General features: G+C 41.6%; 1 protein-coding gene across 10 annotated transcripts; it reads right to left on the bottom strand.

Moving 5' to 3' along the window:
• Positions 1–564: 564 nt before the first annotated feature.
• Positions 565–20,726, bottom strand: LOC111572313 (transcriptional repressor p66 alpha-like). Of its 10 annotated transcripts, none has more exons than XM_023275926.3 (11): positions 20,570–20,726; positions 11,193–11,725; positions 9,090–9,222; positions 8,103–8,231; positions 5,877–5,954; positions 5,653–5,772; positions 5,158–5,349; positions 3,479–3,737; positions 2,658–3,082; positions 2,315–2,573; positions 565–1,814 (listed from the first exon to the last, which is right to left on the bottom strand). In XM_023275926.3, the coding sequence occupies exons 2-11, from the start codon at positions 11,720–11,722 to the stop codon at positions 1,675–1,677; spliced, it is 2,265 nt and encodes a 754-aa protein (XP_023131694.2). In that variant the 5' UTR covers positions 11,723–11,725; positions 20,570–20,726; the 3' UTR covers positions 565–1,674. The 10 variants fall into 10 exon arrangements, with proteins under 10 accessions (XP_023131694.2, XP_023131697.2, XP_023131695.2 ...); XM_023275929.3 differs by lacking the exon at positions 20,570–20,726 and adding an exon at positions 20,281–20,423; XM_023275927.3 differs by lacking the exon at positions 20,570–20,726 and adding an exon at positions 20,163–20,314.
• Positions 20,727–21,754: the final 1,028 nt, after the last annotated feature.

Genomic DNA, 21,754 nt, shown 5'->3' on the forward strand with positions numbered 1-21,754 from the left:
AGTAAAATCCTGATTGAATTTTACGTGCAAATATATCGGTCAAACAGATGTAGTGAGGTGCAAATATACTTTAAGTACGGTTATTTATTTGAGTTCTTGAGTAAATTTTCTTAGTAACAATCCACTACTACATGTGACCTTTAAACTGATTTTGATGCACATGCATAAAGGCAGGGTGTGGGTGTGCTAAATTTTTTGCATTTCTTATGTTTTCTGTGTTCCATTTTCACTTAAAAACCGCCAATTTGTTTCTAGATTTATGCTTTATGCTTCATTTTTGCTTATTAAAATTTCCATTATCCTCTTGTGCTTTCTTGCTTGCATTGAATTTAATTTCCTTAACTCCTCTTTCACTTTGGACCGACACTGGAGGAATCTCTGGCTTTGGAAGGACACTCTGATACCCTTTGATAACCTCCCTGACACAATTGTCTATAGATGCAACAGTTATCGCCAGGGAATGGATTCATCATCCTTAGTATGTGAGAAAGCAATGGAAATGTGAGTTTGGATTCTAGATGCCATCATGTCATGTTATCCCAAAACAACAAACAAATGCAGCACTTTAAAATTTATATTTTTTTATTTCTTTAGGAGCTAGGAAAAAAAAGTAAACCAAATAAATTTTAACATAAGTTTGTACAAATGCAATTAAGATTACTGGAAAGCAGAGAAATTATGCAATTATGGTGAGGGGTACAAGATAAAGATGGTCTAATCCAGAGTCTTGGTAGCTGGGAGATGTTTCCTTTAAGAACGGACTCACGATTACGTGTTGTTTATCCCGTGGATTCAGGATGAACATCGTAGGCTCTAGTGAGGCAAATTCAGCTCCTTCAGAGTTTGCATTTTCTCAGTGATGACTCAAAATAATCTTACAATGTTGACATTATTACAAAATAAGCAAATTACAGATGGTAATTACAGATGAATTAAGCAAAGACACCACGCTTCATCAGCTAAGGTGCAAAATGGGCTTAAGGTTAGGCATGCTGTTAAACAGGAAAAAAATAAAAATAAAAACAAAGCTAGAATAAACTCTTCATTTGTGGAAACCACAATATACAGAGTGATTTTTAACATCAGTCAAAAAGAAAAAAAAAACCCAAAACAAATAACTTACTGTAAATACAAAATAAATTCAAACCTTTAACTACACCGGTGATGTACTGAAAATTTTACAACTTGGTTATTTTGTTTTTACTTGAAATAAATGTATATTTTGTTGAATGTGAACTCTTGAGTATGATTATAACCATTCAAGTGTCAAAAGTTCGGGTTCATTTGACCCACATCATGATAGAAAGGGCTAGTAAGCCTAAAAGAGTCCTCATTTTTATGAAGGTACTCACAGCAACATAACCTCTTATCACACATCAACTACCCAGTCTGGAGGACAGAGCCCAGAGGAAGCCCTTCAAGTATTTATTTTTTCTTTGCCCCCGTCAAATCATAATGTTTTATGCACAATTATCCAAGAACAGCGAACCTCAAAAATAAACAACAGAAAATAAGAAAACTAAAACAACAATCATACAAAGGTAATTCAGGAACGTTTCTTCACTTTGAGAGATTGTAATTGCTTAACAGTCCTGCAGGGGTGCTGTGGACCACATTATTGGAGCTGAAGAACTTGGACAAAAATGTAATTATGAATAGCAGAGTACTGTTTAATTATTTCCACGTGTTTGCAGTCTGCGAGATCGACGAACGAGAGGGGATCATGTCCAGCAGGTACTCCCTCTGACGAGCGTCCACGGTGGCTGACGTCTTGTGACCCGTCAGGCTGGGGTTCACGTAGGCCATAGTCACTCCTGCGAACATGCACCAGAGAAGCAGGTCAGGGAGTGAGGCGAGCTGCATGCCGTTGGTGCTTTTTTTTTATTTGAATAAGAAAAATGCTGTGTGATTTTGTGTAACACCTGAATACAAAGCCACCAATGTCCCCACGACACAGACAAACACAAAAGGAAAAATGACAGAGTTCTACTCTACGGTAGTGTGTAGTAGTGACACCCAGGAAAAGTATTAAACCACCAAACCGAGGAACTACAGTAGGAAAATGGAGATTTTTTTCCAAGGAGGGGACTGGAGAGTGGGATTGCCTTGTCCGAAAACATTTCCTCCTACATGTTCAACCGTGTTTTGTTTTTACTCTGATGTGTGAGTTTATTGATTGCACTTTTTTAAAGACTTCTCAGAACTAGAAAATTTAGGATTTAGGATGTTCAAGGATTGCTTTTGGACCAGACAGGAATTTGAAAGAGAGCAGATGTCAGGCGCCAGAGTTGGGCTGCTATTTATGTGAGTCTACCTGTGTTGCTGTTGCTCTGCTTCTTCCATGCACTGGATGATGCACTACCTCCGCTGATATTCCTGCCGCCGCCGATCCCACTGCTGCTCACCTTTGAACTCTGGACAGAGCGGTGGGGAACATGGGCATGCTTACCTGGCCGGCTGACCAAGGCTGCGGCCGCCACTGCACTCTGCAGCTGGGAGGAGGAGGAGAAGGAGTGGGGGACGCCTCTTACCCCCACTGATGAGACACCATGTGACAGGTGGCCCTGCGAGCTCTGAGGGGGAGTGAACACACAAAGATGTTGAGTTACTGTGGCATGGACCCCACAGGCATTTTTCTTAAAAGGAGTGTGTCCAACCTGCTTGATGGAGTGATGATGAAGGATGTTGGCTCCTCGGCTGCTCTGGTGGTGGTGCTGGAGGGACGACACTCTGGCCTGAGCCTGCTTCAGCTGCTGAGACACCAGCTGCTCTGCCTTCATCGACAAAGACGCAGATGAAGAGGATGACGAGGTACTGTGGGAGACTGGCGAGGATGTCTGCTGAATAATACGCTGCTCGATTTCTTGCTCTTGTTGCAGTGCTTTGACAAATGCAGCTTTCAGCCTATTGGTATGCTCAGCTTTCAAAGCCTTTTTCTGATTGGATGACATGCAGTCTTCACAGAGCACTACCCCGCCCTTTGCCTTGTCCTGCCTCCAGCGGCAGGTGAAGTCAGTGGTGCACTGGGTGCAGATGTAAGGGTCTCTGACAGAGGGCTTGGACTGTGCTACACCTGTCTTTCCTGGATGGAGAAAGAGGGGACAAACGGAGGCAATGAGCAAAAATAAACAGAAGTGAATGTACTGCATCATATAAAAAAATGCACTAGAAAAATATACAGGCAAACACATAATTAAATCGTATTTGTTTGGAATTTTTGCTGTTGAGTACGTATTGCAATTATAATAAAGCTGACAGTGATGTCAAATTTGCTTTGTCTTTTTGAACCCAGAATCTAAAAATGTTCTGTTTACGATACATAGACCACAGAAAAGCAGCAAATCTTCGCAGTTTAGAGGAAACATTCGACACATTTTCAACTGAGAAATTACAATTAATCCCAGGATTTTTTTCTACAACATGTAAACAAAAGCCACCAGAATGGAAAAAAAACAAACACACACACACACACACACACCTCTGTGGATTGTATCCAACAGATTCTGTACCACTTCTTCCAGTCCCACCAGGTAGATGAACTCATTATTGGCTGCTGAGGGTAGGAAGTTAAACTCTGGGGCAGGTGGCTTGGGTGGGGGGATCTCCAGGAGGGTCTTTTCCAGTTGTTTGCGCAGAGCGAGTTTAGCTGCAGCTTGGCGACTGGCTGGGGAGTCATTCACGCTTACCACAGACACACTGCTTCCTGAGGAAGAGCCTTTCAAACCGGATGGCGAGCCCTTTGAAAAAGGAAAGGCGGGAAAAACACAACATTCTTAAAGCTTCAGCCAAAACCATATTCTCTTTTACTTTTTTGAGTAACACAGTTAACAAATGGCCAATAGTGTTATTCAACTACGAAGTTTTGAATGATCTCAGAACACAGGGGGTTTGAAACTCCTGCTGGACTAAAGATGAAATGCTAAATGAATGAATGAAATTCACAGCTTAGTATATGATTACTGTGGCATTTAATACATTTAAATATACTGATTTGGCTTTGTTTTCATAGGGGACCTATTAAAAGTCAATCAGATATTTCAAAAGTGACAGTCATGTATTATCTTGTGTGATCTTTAAAAGAACTTTGTGAAAATGTGATTTAAATTCAACAGTCATCTGATCATTTCGTGTACAGACATGATGCTGCATACCAAAGATACAATCTTCAATTTAATCCCATGCTTAGTCAACCTGTCCAGAACTTGTAAAGTCCAATAACATACTATTCATGTTAGCAAGCTACTGTAATTCAAACTACAACACCTGATGCTTCATTAAGTGTTTTCAAATCATAATTCCAAAAAAAGTTGCTTACAGTAAGTGTGTCAGGTTTACAACAGCTAATATGTAATTAAAAATTCTGTGACGTTAATAGGCATGAATACAACAGTTAAAGGCCACAGCACTTTCCTTTCTGATTGGTTCCCACACATGCGTCCATCAGTTCTTGATTTTACAACAAGGAAACATTCCAGCTAAAGCTAGACATCTCATATTAATTTGATAAATCTGTTCCAAACGTGTCTTCTGTACTACTTAATAATTTAACACACTGTAATAATACAAATTTATGGTTATCGTAACTGGCTATTTATTAAATGCAAATACAATAACAAGGAATTCAATTCAATTCAATTTTATTTATATAGCGCCAATTACAGGTCAAATTGTCTCAAGACGCTTTACAGAACCCATATGCCTGACCCCCAGAGCAGCCCTAAGGCGACAGTGGCAAGAGAAAACTCCCTTTTAACGGGAAGGAACCTTTAGCAGAACCTGGCTCTTTATCAGCCTGCTGGCCGGCGGGCTAAGAGGGACAGAAGAGGTAGAGAGAGGCAATGCTGAATTGTTCAAATAAATTCGTACACCTTTCTGCAACTGTACTCCACCTTCAGTTGAAGTTTTTGACTGACACACAGTAAATTAAATGTTAAGTGAAATGTGTATAAGAAATAGCAACAACTGAAGTCAAAGTTTTTTTTTGTTTATTTTCTCAGTTCTAACACCAGCACCTTTAACCATAAACAGCAAATGTGGGCAAAGAAACAGTATTTTTACTTCAGTGTGATAAATTAGGATATCCTCTAGCTAAGTTAGTGAAAGACTTGTGTTGACTTTTCTTTTTCTTAAAGTTTGAGACACCGGTGAGATACTAACCAGCGTGTTGGCACTATTGCTGATTCTGATGAGGCCTTGTTGGACCATGCCTCTCTGGCCTGCAGGGGCTGAGGTCCTGGGGCCCAGCAGCAGAGGAGGCGGTGCTGACCCTGAGCCTCCAGAGGCTGCCAACTGCTGCTGCTGCTGCTGCTGGCGGAGAGCCTGGATCTGCTGTGGAGATACAGAGATGGGCTAACCAGGACAATGAGAGGGGCGACACGGAGGACCATCACAGACACAGGTAGTGGAGGACAGGGGAGGGACATCAAAAGCACCAAAGCAAAGAGCACACAGAGAGAGAGAGGCGCAAAGAGAAATCAGTCCTGAGTTTAAGTAAAATCATTTCCCTGCAGTTTGTCTCTCAAGAGTGAAAGACTGCAGTAAGACTGAACACCTCAGGCTATCATTACCCTGACAAAGACGAGATTGAAATATATAAAGAATAGCCGATTCATATCTTGATAATAGTCTTAAGAACAGTTCCCCTTGACTCACCTGTGCCCCTCTAACCAGAGGCGGCATGATGATCTGGGAGCCATGTTTAGATGACACCTGCTGCCCTCCTCTCACCAGAGGTGGAGGGATGACTGTTCCTGAACTCCTCCCTGTCAAAATCTAATCAAAGAAATAAAAAAAATAAAAATTATGTCAACTACTGTATGATTGTGCTTTCACACTGATACTATACCTGAATGTAAGTGTGGTACTAGATCATTTACCTGCTGGGAGCCTTTATTGCTTGTAATAGTTCCTCGAATTAGAGGAGGAGGAGCAGAGGAGCCCGATAAACTTGAAGGCTGAAAAAAAACAACAACAATATCTTAAACAGCACGCACGGATCAGTGTCCCGCTCATTGTTTAAGTCACAAACCAACTGTCTATCTTGCTACTAATCAACAGCCAGGGACCTTGTGATAATGTGCAATAAAAGCAACATTTAGGCGTCAAATATGTTACTAAGAAGCCATATATTTTAGCAAATTCTGACTAAGAGCCTTATCTAAACTTTTTGCTATTTGTTAGTCACCACAGATATAATGATTTATAAATGCAGAATGGTGATGACTTACAGAAAAAGTTCTCATCTCATCTCTACTGTTGCAGCTAAAAAAGGGTTAAACTTAGCCAATTGTACACAAACTGTTCTTGTGCTGTTGAACTGATGATAAATTCTTGACCACTGAGTTAATCCACACCCTTGTCGGTTGTGGCTACAAAGGACAATGATCAGATAGTGACCAGCACACAGACACTCCTTTGACCAGTGACTATGAAAGGACATCTTAAAATGCAGTTTTATTCAAATAACACGATGCCACAGATGAGAAGAGACAGACAAGAACAGGCTGCTGATATGCAGAATGCTGCCATGTCAGTTATGGTGGTAGCCAGACACTCCTGCATTTGTCGTCTAAGTAATCGTTTAAGACAGCGTGGTACACCGGAGAATCTGCCACATGACCACAGACTACATGTCATCACCTGAGCCCAGCGTTACCACATCTGGCTCGTCCATCTGGGAAGCCATTTGCAATCTGCTACAGAGACTAGTGATGAAGTTGTTGGTGTGCACAACCAGAGAATATCTACTCAAATTGTGCTGTGAAGATCTCATTACCCACACCAAAGCCTTCTTCTAACAGCAAAACAGTGTCAAAATCAGCTCCAGCAATCACTCACATTCATCAGACAACTCTTGTTCAGTATAACTGCAGCCAGTTTCCCCCAAAAAAGTCAGATTCCTCCGATTCCTTCTATTACGATTCTGTATTGTAGGGCTGCAGTCTTACCCACCAAACTGTCATTGGTTGGACAATTTCTGTTGCCAATTTGATAAGGAAAGCAGTGCAACATTAACATGCTTCAAGAATGAATTGGTTATTTTTGGTGTCGGGGGTAACAGACTGCCTGTGGACACCCTTGCATTTCCACCGCTCTCTACACACTGTGCGATTTTCGGCGCTAAACCCAAATAGATGATTTGTGGCGACAATGGCAAAACGCATCAGAACAAGTATGTGGGATTTAAGCAAAGTAGAGTTGTGGCAGCAGAAGCTCTGCCTTTTTGACATGTCCTCCAGCTCGTACCACAACCGGACAAAAAAGAACGAAGCATCGAAGGATATAGCGGCAGAACTGCAGCTTAGTAATCTAACATTAGCAGCTAGCAAACGCACACAAAACCGCTGTAAATAGTGGCAACGGCACTTAGTGTATGTTATTAAATAAATAAAAATTAAATCTCTTAATGTTTCGCTAGTTTCCCTGTGATTGTAGGTGCTCTGTACATGCTCCGGTTGTTTATTTTTCATGGATGGACGGCGCACGCTTATTGCGCATTCACGTTGACTCACGTACATCATAGGCTGCGATTCAGCTGCTTTTCAACGTACAATCTGCACACAGCAAACTTCATGTTGTGGCCAAAGATTATTAGATTCATGCTGTACAGTGTAGCAAGCTGAGAACTAAAAATTTTTAAATCGCACAGTGTGCAGAGGCCTTATTTAACACTATTTCCCAAACCTTTATTCATTTTAAAGACGACAAAGACATGACTGCATTTTGCTAAAATAGAAGGTCAAACAGTCAAACATGAACTCTGCAAACACCAGCTGGCAATCAACTCAACAACCAACACATCATCTAAAAACGTAAGCTAACTTGTCTGTGTTCCTCTATGATGCTAGTGCTTAAATCACAAATCGATAAAGTTATATCTGACACCTTCATCGTTCTAATAATATGCAATTTCAGCACTTTATATATTCCATTAGAAATACCGACTTCAGTTATTAACATCAAATTAACTGTAATTTCTAAATATTCCTGATTATTCTGACAAACAAAATGTGCAATAAACTAATAAAGGAGGATACCCTTTAGGATTAAGAAACATCGTTTTAGAGACACATATGTTGTGGGGATGTGGAAGTGCTGCTTACCTTCTGCAGGGTGTCTCTCTGTATTTGGCTCTGTCGAAGCTTCTTCAGCAGCACCAGTTTGGCCTCCTCCAGTCTCAGCTCCTCCTTCAGCTGCTTGATAATGCACTCCCTCTCTGCTGGGCTGCTCTTCTGCACTCAACAAATAAAAAACATCACTTACACTGCTCACATGACAAAAATAAAAACTACTTTCATGTAACTAAAATGTTACCTGAACCACTAACCCCGGGTCTGCACGCCTACTTTAAGTTGCTCCAGCTGAGCATCAATGGAAGGCCAACAGTGAATAGAGGTTAAAAAAATAGCTTGTGCACACCCCAGCACTGAATGGACCCACTTCCCCAATTTTAAAGCTGTGGCAAAGCTCACAGCAAAGGTCTATGTTATCATTTAATGGGGTTGCGTGATTATGACCAAAATGATAATCCTGTTATTAGATTAATATTGATTATAATTATCTGTAACAATTAGTCACTGATTTTAAGGACAAAATATGTTTTTTTGCACTTTCACATTTGAATAAACAGAGGACTGCTTTTACTTCCATTATTTGCTACTTTTCAGCTAATGTACAAATCTTTGCAAATCAAAATATTATTTAAAATAAGAATTATTCCTCACCTGAATGCTGTTCATTTCTTAGACGTAAAATGTAAAAACAATAATTCCAGAATCACCTCACTTGCTGAATATCTGTTTACTGATAGAAACTATAACTTACTAATGTTATTGCAAGCTACTCAGATCGTGTGACCAAAAATTACACTGAAAGAGTAATCTAGGGCATTCTAACGTCAGATTTTACCACATGGTCGGTTTTCTAGGTGTCAATGAAGAGAGCACACATTTTAAACTTCAATATTGCAGCTGTCGATTTATTTATGGAAGGCAAAAAACTTGATTAATTTTCAGTTAACTGTCCAACCGTACAATTTAACTTTAGTCCCAAGTTCCACATTAAATGCATGATTTCTAGCTTGGTCTCACCATGAGGAGGTCTGTGTCGAGCTCCTTAAAGTGGCTCAGGCCATTCATCGGTGGACTGGGGGAGTCATTATCAGACAAGATAATGACATCGTCATCTTCAGGGGACGGAGGGCGCTTCTCTCTTTTTATACTGCTGCAGGAAAGAGGGACAAGGACATTCACTTTTATAGTTCAGTATTTTCAGTACATAAACTAGGCACTAAAACAGTATGTCATGAACACTAAAGAGGATTACACCAGTTACCTCACAACTGTTGCTCAAACTTAAGATTTAAATTTAAATGTACTTTTTAACACCACAGCAAAAAGGTTTAAGATATTTCATTTCTCAACATCCATTTCATTTCCCTTTAATAGATTAAAGGTTCTTAAAATCAACTTACAACTGACAGTATCACTAATATTCTATATGAGCTCATTCCACCTCTCTATTTCACATCATAAACAGGAATTACTCTATAACATGAGTTGTTTCTGGCAGCATCACTCCGTAAAAAACATTTTTTCTTAATGCCTTAAAGAAGGCATATTTGGTCATTTTGAAAGCAATGGAATCACAACTACAATATACATTTGTTAGCTGGGTTTAAACAATGCTCAACTGCAATGTATGTATGTAGTTTGTAGTGACAGATCCAGTGCGGCTGAGGAGGTTAAAAACATTTATGGCTGTTTGAGGCAACATAAATTACACCTACACCAGCTGAAATATTAACATCCATTACTAATGTCTGTATTCACCGAGGTCTGCTCCTCAACCACAGCTATAATTTATGGACGTTGGTTCATCTGCTCCTCTATAATCTAAGAAGTCCCGACACCTCTCCACAGAGCTTCTCTTCATGATGCTGCTGTTTCAGGAACAGAGGTATACTCTTAAATGCCAAGGAGGGGCAAGGTAGGCCATTAAAGGTCCAGTAAAGGTCTTTAAGTCACAATGAAGCGGCTGTTAGAAAGCACATATTTCCTGTTGAAACAGGATACTGTGACAGGGCATAGCAGGCGTCTGAGGCATTTGGGGGTGACCTGTAGAAGGCTAAATAAGTCATACGAGGCACGCTAAGGAAATTAAAACGAGTGGGAATCTTGGAGGCAGTTTGGATCGACCCTCGCTTATGTCTACAAAAAAAATCACATCATTATGCTTGTTTTCCTCACACCCCCTCCCGACACATATAGCATCTACTGCTAAGCGACTAGCTCAACTGCAGGCTATATGTGAGAGCATATGACCTAAATTCTTCAACTGGTGGCAATTGAAAACTGAAGAACAGGAGCAACGTTCAAATAAAAACGAGGCTGGCACCGTGATTACACAGATTATGAATTTCTGTGTTGCACGGGAAGTTGTTAAAGTCAACACACGGCAACGTGAGGCCCGTCTCTGCTCGCCGTCCTCCTTGTGTGTGTGTGTGTGTGTGTGTGTGTGTGTGTGTGTGTGTGTGTGTGTGTGTGTGTGTGTGTGTGTGTTAGTCTCTCCTCAGGGCTTAGCGTCATCATCACTTCCTGTGGATTAATCACTACTCTTCCAAAGAAGTCACGTGACCTCAAAGTCATCATCACGTGACATGTTCACTTTTCCTCCCCCCCACCCCCACCCCCACCCCTACCACCCTCCTCCACCCCCCTCCTCCCCTTGCTGTTCCTTCCACTGTGGAAACCATGGCAACAACCGGCTGGAACCAGTTTGTGACACACGGCTTCATTTTGTGTGAGGGGAGTTTTTAGGGTTCAGGTGGTGAGTAGGGGGAAAATGGAGGTAGACTAAAAGATAAAGTTAAACATCACATCTGAGCACAGGACATGCAAACCCCCACCACCCCACCACCGCCCATCCCATTAGGTTTAAAGAACATCAGGATTACACAAGTAACTTTAAAACATGTCTTTGGTCTTTTCATACACAAATGAAGTGCCATTTATCTTTAATTCCCATAAGTGAAGTTTTTAGGACAGAAAGTCTAGACAAGGAGCCGGCAGTCTTCCAGACAAGCCACATGACTCGTGTAGAAGTTTTCAGCATATTCACATCATTACTTTTTTCCCTCACTGCTCCATGAGGTTGTCACGGCTCAACAGAGTTTACAATATAGTGCTTCTCACCCTTTGGAGGTGCTCATGTCCACGGGCTGCTCTCCCGTCTGAACTTCCACTTTAATGGTGGCCTTCACCTCCCCTGCAGCCAGCATGCCACTGGACGCCTTTGGCTCTGTCTGTCGGACCCGGCTCCTAGTATCCATTGCCGGCTCTGTCCTGGCCTTGCCGCCTTTATCATTGCAGTCAGTCCGATTGTCTGAGCTGGGTTCAACCATCTGCTGTCTCTGGGTCTGATCCTGGTCATCCTTCACCGGCTGCGAGGCCAAGGGTAACGCTAAAGGTAATGGCGAGCCTTTCTGACCCTGCTCCTGCTCCTTCTCGAGCTCTGATGTAGCTGTAGTCCGGCTCTCGCCATCCTGTGCCACTATAAGGTCGGATTTAGGTTTAGTTTGCTCCTCTGTTTCAGGTTCAGATGGGTCCAGTTTAGGTTTTTTGCTTTCATTGTCAGCATTGGAGGGTTCTCCAGACGGTGGAGCAGCCTCCCTCTCCAGCGCCCTCTTCTGGCTGCGTGTCTGGCGGACAGCCTCCTCAGACATCCCCTGCAGACACAGGAAATTAACAACTGTATCATCTCAATTGTTTAATATTCAAACTGCGACTAACAATTATGTTCCTTGTCGACTGATCTGTCAGTTATTTTCTTGATTAATTTATTATTCATTTGTTCTATAAAAAGTCAGAAAATGGCTACAAATGTTGATCTATTTTCCAAATCCCAAGATAAGAAGATTTCATTTTACTGTACAGTTTACAATAGTTTTCAGTTTACTTTTAGAGTAAAGAAACCATAATTATATTCACATTTAAGAAACCACAATATGAACATCTTGGCATTTTTCTGTTTATTAATATTACTCAACTATAATGAATTATCATCATCATCAATTAATTAATGAATTAGATCCTTTCTAAGACTAAATTTAAACTAAGTCTTTTCCCATACCAAAGTTCAATGTCACATTTCACACCAACAGACAACCATATAATACAATCCGAGTCAGAACCGGCAAATATGGTGACAAACAGAATACGTGGCCCAAGCACACTAAATATAAATAGAAAGCTTTTTAATGACAAGCTTGCTGAAGTCACTGGTCTACAAGACAAACCAGAATGGAGTCACTTCCAAAAGGATCACAGAAATTTTGAAATTCATACTGAAAACAGCAGGTTGTAAACCACTTCACGCGACCTAAAATGTAGAATCACTGAAAGCAGTTGAGAAGTCAGTTGAAGCAGCTGGCGTAGGTCTTTAAATATGACTTATTTGCTTGTAAAATAGTTGTAAAATAGTGCTGGAGCTTAAACACTAGAAAACTGCGGTAGTGCAATCTCTGAATGTAGTTAAAAATGTAGTGTCAAGTTTAAACTCTGTAGGCACTGAGATTAAAAAAAAGATAGGTAGGTCCGGAAAGAAGTAAAACTGGTCAAAGTAAGAGCTTAAAGTAGTTAAAATGTCAGCTGAAAATAATGACATAAAAATCATCAGAAGCATCAGTCAAGTTATTTAGCAACAAATGCTCAGCTCTAGGAAAGGATACATGAAAAAAATAAATTTGTTGTCATACTGATGTCAGGTCTGAATAGAGCGAGACAAATAAATTGTGAACAGCATATTCCACATCGCCAAAACTAGATTCTTTTGTAAAGCTATCAGCAACCAAGGCAAACCCGGCAATGTGTAGACCATTAATATTTCTCAGCGTATACAGTTTACTCAAGTTCAAAATAAATGTAATTACAGTCTTCTTAAATATCACAGCTGCACTGCGTGTGTTTTTACAATTTTAATCTCTTATTATTCTCTTAGTGTTACCTTGATAGGCTAAATCTACACTACAGAGCTCTCACCCAATAATAAACTATGATGCTATTTTACTCAAAGTGCAGTCATGATTGTGAACCTATCATTCAGTACTGAAGCAGACAAAACTGACCTTGAATCTGCTGCAAGGGACAAAGCCTGACTAAAATGGCCCCCAGACAAAACATGTTGGATTAGCGTGGTCACATGACCAAGATGTTGACTCAAGTGTAATTCCAACACATCCAATTACCATAATTTCAGTCTGAACCAAAAACCAAAAGAAAAGAAAACATAGGAGTACTCAGTAGGTGCTCAGTGTTTAGTACCAAACAAAAAAAACCCTGAAAGCTGGAAGAACATGACAACACTGTAATCAAGTCAGACTTAAAAGGGATTTGGGGAATATCTAAAATTAACAGAAGCATGATGTCTGTTCAAATATTTACACTGACTCATAAATCCACAGATTTTAGTGACATCTATGTGTTCAAGTGGAATTATTTTTTAATGGTTTTAAAGCCTCCAGTTTGTGTATACCTTTCCCTCTCCGAGTCAGGCACCTTTACTTTCCAAGTACGATCTCCTGTTCAGCACGTTCAGTCCCACCAGATGCTGTCACGCCAGCAGCAGCGGAGACAAAGACGTACGGCGGCTCGCTGTGTCAGACAGACGAGCGCTACACAGTGTACTTGTGCCCTGACAAAAGTGCACCAGTACGTGGTACATAGTGTCACACGTTATCCCTGCAGTGGCTGCCCATTCCCATTCCTCAGGTCAGAAATGAGAGAGGAGACACAGGGAGATGGAAGACCACATCAGTCATTACATGTTTACCTTGATGGTTTGGATAATGGCGTATCACACTGTTCTCTGTACAAAAAATACACTATTTTCATGCAGCGTCTCTTACACACACGTATAAAAAGATGCGGTTCCTAAGCTTGTACAGTTATTAACACGTTGGGAAGGGCAAAAAAGTACTGAGAATACAGTGGTCAAAATCATTACACATTGACTGACTCTCTTCTCTAAACAGCCAATCTGATCAGCCGCTTTACACAGCATCTGGTTTGAACTTCTTGCTCTAGTTCTCTCGCTTTTCTGCCACTTTATGTGTGTACAGCAGAGTTTAACACCACAAATGCCTTCCAGGAGAGCTGTCAAAAGGTATGCACCTTTATATAAACGTTTATTTCATCTCCATCCTCTCTACCATGGTCAGGGTTCAGCACATTTTCAGGTGTGGCTGCTCAAAAACAGTTTTGACATATTTGCTGTCTAATGTGGTCAAACAACACATCGTATCAACTGTTAACTGGGCCAACATCTCAATTTATCTCTGTTATCATCAGGTTTTTGGCATTTCCTTGTTATGTGTTGTGCATGCAAACATCACATCCTACTTTCAGAAATGTCCCTAGCTGGAGAGCTCTGACAGAAACATGAACACTGGGGCATGTAAGCTCTGTCTACAGGTCTCTGATCATTCCCTGCCTTGTGCAATGGCTTGTCTTGAACTGATGTTACCTAACAGTTAGTCAGAAAAACAAGAAACATGTTGGTAAATAATGAATGACATGAATAAATGATCGATAAGCTGAGGCAAAGGAAAAGCAGGAGTTTGATAATGCAGAACACAAGTAGTATTTTTACCCTCATTTTCCATCACCAGTGGTCTGGATAGAGTTGCTAAAACAAGCAAAGAGGTAAATTTAGCAGACAGAAAGCAAACTGTGTTTACAACTCAGTTAGTACAGAAATGGCACAATCATGGTACAGTGTGCAGAAACCTGGATACAGTTACGATCATGTAAACCAAGTATGCCAACTACTTGGGTCCATGTAAACTTAACATCCGGAAGAAAACCAAAACCAGGCAAGGCTCAAAACTGGGATACTATCATGCATGTGCACACGCTCAAATTGATTTTTGTCATTATCAGATGCTTTAAAGGTACACGTGCTGACCCATAAGTCATGTCACACTGAGAGGTTGTCCCCTGCGCTCAAAGTTCACAGAATCTCAAACAGAAAGAACAAATGACATCCACAGACATGCAAAGATTGTTGCTATTTGCAGGATGACATGAAGAAAAAACACTGCACAGTTATATACTGAATCATATTTATGACTGCATGTTACAGAATGGAGACCCAGTCCTCCCAAGAGCGCTGAGGCCCTCAGTCTGCCCAGCGACGTGCTACAGGAAGCTGTGGTTTTTTGGGGGATAAGAAGGACTACAATTAACCCTTACAACCTGGGCTACGTCTCAGTGACACACACGACATACACACTCCTACCCCCTCCTGTTCTCTCAACGCTTATGGCGGCGATCATAAAGCACCCTCAGTGTGTCCATGATGTACCTATACAATATACATGCAGAGTCACAATGCAGCATGAACAGCAATCATCTGATAACAGAGAGCTGACTAAGTTTTTTTTTTAATACTCTGACATCACTGAGACACACATGACATGACCCTTCCCAGGATTCAGTGGGACACACAAAGCACTTTTCCTGAGAACCGGTTTAAACCGGTTGGCTAGTGTGTGTGTGGTGTGTGTGTGTGTGTGTGTGTGAGACTCTGTCAGTGTGTGTGTATGACTGAGAGAAGCTGAAGCTGGTTTTAACCCTTCAGGTGCTGGAGCCGGCGCAGGGCTTCCACACTGACAGCCATTATACAGTGTGTGCACAAAGTGTGTGTGTGTGTGTGTGTGTGTGTGTGTGTGTGTGTGTGTGTGTGTGTGTGTGTGTGTGTGTGTGTGTGTGTGTGTGTGTGTGTGTGTGTGTGTGTGTCTGTGCGTGCGTGCGTGCGAAGGGGTGGAGTGGGGTGTTGTGATGACAGTATCAATTGTGGTGCATTTAGCTGTGAAATGATGCTGGTGGAGGGAGTTAGACATGAGGAACACCACCCAACACCCCACCACCACCCACACCCAACCTTACACGGACACTGACCCTATCTTTGTAATGAGGGATCTGAATGGCTGACAGGTTTCACATTTCATCTCCATGGCACTTTACACACACCTCCTCAAGCCCACACACACACACACACACACACACACACACACACACACACACACACACACTCAGACTGTGGATCAGACACCCACTGACCCACCCAAGAACTTGAACTTACATGCAACCAGTGGAAAGCAACTGAAAGGAAAACTCAACTGTACACGTTTCACAAACTCATGCCATGGAGACAAACTGTCCATTTCAGTATTATACTATTTTTATCAGGAGGCACGTGTGATTATGAAAGAGTCACAGTTGAATTATCTGAGCTACATTATTGTCCTGATAAATATTTAAATAAGATGGAAATCCTCAAACAGCATTAATGGCACTGTAAAGGCTTCATTGCACAGTGAGGGATGGTGGTCATGGTTCTTAAGTTTGCTGAGCCGACTGTTTAGTCGTCACTCTTCTTATATATTTTCATCAATGCAATAGTCTCACATCTACATTCCTTTCACTAGTATCAACAAACATCTTCTGTCAAATCTTTTTTGACAAGGGACAAAGTTTGACTATCTCCACGGAAACATTATTTCTCCTCCTTTGCACAGTAACTAGGCATTTCCCATCCAGCTCCTGGGAAAATTAGACTTCTGTAGCTGGTTTACAACTACTGTCCACTAGTACAAATATGTCATGTGCCACAATGAGACTTTTTGTACTGTGAAAAATGTGATTTTAACTGTCGCACCATAATCATCTGTACAAGCTAAATTAGCCAGTGTAGCTGTTGAGGTAGACAGTGTAACACATATGTATTGAGTCTCACTATTGAACCCTATAGTAAGAGCCAAACCATAAACCCAAACTGTAACTGCGTTTCCAAATGTATTATTAATTAATTATACTATTTAAAAAAATCTAAATGCCTGTGGTGAGAGCTGCCAGGTTTGCAAACAACAAAAGACACCCAAATTTATGTTTAATGAGAATTAGGTACAAAATAAATAACTTATCTCGTATGCTGTTTGAACGCTCCACTGTTTGGAGAGGTTTTAGAAAATATAAGCTGTTGCAACTACACCCAAAAGTAATAAAACTCTAATGACAAAATTGTTGTTCAATCAGTATGCAATAGTCACTTTTAATGTGACACAGCATTGTCGGAAATACTCTGTGGCTCCTGCTTTGTAAAATGACTTCAGTGCTTAGATAAATAAACAGTTTCAAAACTGATTGCAATTAATATTTTTTGCAATAACGTTGCAGCCCTCAGCCTGTCTGTGTGCTCATTACTCCAGATACAGTAGCATAATGAAAACAAACACTACCTTTGTCATCATCATCCCAACTATATCTTTAAGATACGATACATCTTGAGAGTTAATATGGCTCTTAAATACAACCAAATAATATGTTTAGTTTAGTCGGGTTCATTATTAGCACTTAATTCTTGACACTCCATTAATTGCTAATCTGTATTTGATAAGCTAATTCACATGGGTCTTTGAATACTTTTTGTTGTGCTTTTGCAAGTATTTATCTAATCAAACTCAATTACCCAATTAGCAGTCGTGGTGTAATTAAATCACAACGATCAGCACCACATTATCAAATTGCACTGTGTAGGTACTTGACTCTTGACAAGTGTGCCTTTCACCAGTGCAGAATAAGCGTACTTTAAGCTGGTGTCAAGTTTCCACCACTATCACAGCTCTGCTCATCTCTGTCTTCTCTTCCTGCTTCGAGGTGGTTATTTATCTAGTCACTCATGGATCCTGTCAGCCGTCCGTCACTCAATCATCTTTCGTTCCCACCGACAGACTCCCTCCTCAACCATCACTGACGTCTGGGTACATGTACAGTATGTGTTCAGCACTTTATTTACCCACTGACAGACCTTTATCTTGTGAAAACATATTTCTACATCGCTCCAGGGTTAAAAAACAAAAAAAACCCCAAAAAAACAGTGCAACATCGCAGCTACACAACCTTGTAAAACTGCTGCGCCAGCAAAGTATTCTTATCCATTAAGTGGCTGCATATGTCAGAAGAACCAGTGATAGCGATGATGCACTGACAAAAAAACAAAACTTTCATGGCTTGACTACAATAGAAGAATTGAAACTGAGTTAGTGTATTTGAACAGATTAGCTCCAGAGCAAGTCACAGCTACAGTAAACTATTGTGGGTCACTGATTAGCTCAGTTAAAAACCTTAAATCTGTAGCAGGTAACATCCCTGTGTACACAAAACAGGCTGAAAAAGGCAATTAATGAGCAAATTGCTCATATATACTTGATGAAGTCTCTGATGCTTGACCAAACAGCTGCTCTGTGACCCCAGCAGTTATGCGCAGCAGCTTCAAATGCGACCAACAGATGACCCTTTACAGAACAGTGGCTGATTGCACAACGACTCTGGATCAGTCTTGTGTGTGATCACTGGAACAGTGCTTTCTGGAAAGGCTGAATTTCATGAGCAATTTCTGACTCATACGATTTTGTAATTTTAATACTACAAAAAACAGACACACTGGGGTGGGTAGTACAAGCAGCACATCACGCTGCGGATGCACAACTTCCACGCTGTCAATCAGAACAAGCAGTTCAGTAGTCCCAGAATCAAAGCACAACACTCTCCTCTCCTCTGAAAAGCCCTTGACTAAAGGCAACCTGTGTATTGTTTACATGTAAATAACACTTTACAAGGCCTTTGTTCCCATGAACAACTGAGGGTTCATTCCAGATCACCACAAAGAGGCAATAAAGTCTCCTAAAAGCAGCTCGCTTTGGCACCAGACCATCCACAGTATACAAGGCATGCCGGGCTGTTGTACTAACTGATCAATAATTACTGCAAAGAATGCTAAAAATATAGAAGTAGAATCGCAGACTGATTAGTCAACAACAACAAAAAGTGAGAAAATGTACGCACAACATTCAACGAAATAATTGGGGGTCTGGATGTTGGTCTAACTATTTATCATTTTACAAACCAAGACATTAATTAGAAAATAATCAGCAGATTTATTTAATTCCATGGAATCATAAACTAGCAATACAATAGAAATCACGTGACAACTTAATGGCATTAATTTATTCTGTAATGTGTTCCTTTTTCTAACAGTCTAATATTAGTAAACCACGAGCCAGAAAGCGGTCAATGCAAGTGTCAGAATAATAAACTCAATCAAAAGCAGTTTTTTATCAAAAGTGCGATAAACAAAAAGAATCCCAGATGAAGTTAGCAGCTGTAAGATTCCCAACAAAAACGCCTCGTGGTTTTGTGAACATACCATGAGCAGCATCGGCTTCCGTCATGTTCAGTCATTAAATATTAAAAAGCTTTTTGAATCCATCAGAGCGCGTGCAGATAAACAGACAATAGAAAATTACGATATAAAACTGGTTCGATGGCAGAAATCCTGAGGCACAGCTTTGTCCTGGAGCGCTGCACAAACTCTGTGTGGGGAAATGTGTGTCTGTCTGGGTGAGAGGAAGAGACAGGGAGTGTGTGTGTGTGTGTGTGTGTGTGTGTGTGTGTGTGTGTGTGTGTGTGTGTGTGTGTGTGTGTGTGTGTGTGTGTGTGTGTGTGTGTGTGTGTGTGTGTGTGTGTGTGTGTGTGTGTGTGTTCAGCTTTAAGAGGAGGAAGACTACGGTTGTCACAGAGAGAAGTAGGAAGATTAGCTACCAGATAGCAGAACCAACACTGGTGCCACGGGGCTTAAAGCGGGCAGCAGCGTCCACCATTAAGCAACAGTACACCGTCCAAAGCAAACTCAGCCCTTTAAAAACTAAACCCTGCCCACAGTACATGTGCAACTAGCCGGCTTTTTTATTATTGACACCGCCTCGGAGGAGGTGTGCGTGTTATTAGTTAGCGAGCTAACATTAGCTACATCGCACAAACAAAAACACGAAGCCACTTTAGCTAGCATTTAAAAAAAAAAAAAAAAACGACCAACGTCTCAGCGTGACCGGCTCCAGTCAAACTACACAAAGTCTTCCGGACCGGTCGTTCAGCTGCTCGTCACAACATGACCCGCACAAACCCAGAACCGAGCCCGAATCGCTGACCTGGCAGAGCCCCCGATGCGGGACAACCGTCGGTTCGGAAAGGAGGCACAAACTTTCACCCCCGCTGCCCCTTCAAAAAAAAAAGTGCCGCTGTACGGGGCTCACCGGGACTGTTTACCTGGTTGCCCCCTCCCGAGGAACAAACCTTCGGGTCGGAACTCCTAAATTTCACCGACCGGCCCAAGCTCGCCGCCGCCGCCGACGAGCCGTTGGCGATGTAACGTTGTAATCCTCACCTCGTTTACCGACTTCTACCGACCAGAACCAAGTCCGCCGCTCATATTTACGAGCCGGCGTGTTTAAGGAAACGAAAAATAAAATATTTTTTGGCCCGGCGAGCCCCCCCTCTCCTCCCCGGTGCTCAACCTTTGGCTCTGCGGAGAAGTGTTACTTTTCAACAGCCCATCAGCTTCTTTATCGTCACAGATAGGTGGAGGAAAACCTGGCTCCTCTCGACGAGTCCGAATAAAAGGCTCCCCTCGATCCACTTACTAAAAAACTTCGGCTTCACCTAAGTCAACTTACTCGGTAGCTTTGTCGCCCGTTCTTCTCCGATGGTCGACCGAGGAATGTTTAATCTGCAGTTAACCTCGATAAATCGTTGCTTTTTTGAAATCCAGGGGATATCCTCTTTTTTTCGGCCCTCCCCACTGCCGCGTCTGTTGCCAAATAATGCGCCTCAACACACATGGAGCCGCTGCGTCCTCTTAGTGGGCATGCGCACCTCGGCATACCAGGGCGACCGGATCACATCATGTAAGCCACTGACCACCAAGGGCCAGAGCGGGACGACAATGTCAGGGGGCCCCGGGGTCCTCGGAGTGACCCATGACTGTACCGGCAAGTACACAGATCCCTTACAATACACACACACACACACACACACACACACACACACACACACACACACACACACACACACACACCATATTACAGCAAGGACGTAAACTATGCACACACATTTCCACCAAAACACTCCTCAGCATCACATTTGCCTCCATGTCTCACAACATGTACCAAACCCCAAGTCAACACACAACATTTACACCCAGTCTGATGAGCACGGTGAATCTGATTACACCTAAAGCACAGAATCACATGAGACAACCGAGAAAGAACATATGGGACATTATCAGTTCCCACAGAAACCAGAACTAACAGTGCATAACTGATATACAGGAGGGGCAAGAGTGGTGAAGTTGTGCACCGATGTCTGCAACATACAGTGGTGGTTTGTTGGGGAATTTGCACCACTGATGCATCATATCTCTTAAATGTGGGTTCTGGTAGAAGCACCTGTTACTGAATCTAGTCTGCAGACCTTATTTGCTTTGTATGTTGATATAGCATATAGGGAGACGTGCGTAATCAAAACAGTACTTTATGATGTGTTTACATGTCACATATATTTAAATAAAGCGTGTTTACTCACACATGTTAGTTTGCTGTTTCCGATGGAAACTCCGAGGCAGCACATGCTCTGGGACTTGTGGGTGCAGGGGTCAATAGGGGTCAACACCCAGTTTAAGCCTCCTATAATAGGTTAATTAAACCATGGCAGGAAGTTCAGGAAATACTTGTATTCATAGATAGATAGATAGATAGATAGATAGATAGATAGATAGATAGATAGATAGATAGATAGATAGATAGATAGATAGATAGATAGATAGATAGATAGATAGATAGATAGATAGATAGATTACTATT

Source organism: Amphiprion ocellaris, chromosome 10 (genome assembly GCF_022539595.1).
Source record: "Amphiprion ocellaris isolate individual 3 ecotype Okinawa chromosome 10, ASM2253959v1, whole genome shotgun sequence".
NCBI classification, from domain to species: Eukaryota; Metazoa; Chordata; class Actinopteri; family Pomacentridae; genus Amphiprion; species Amphiprion ocellaris.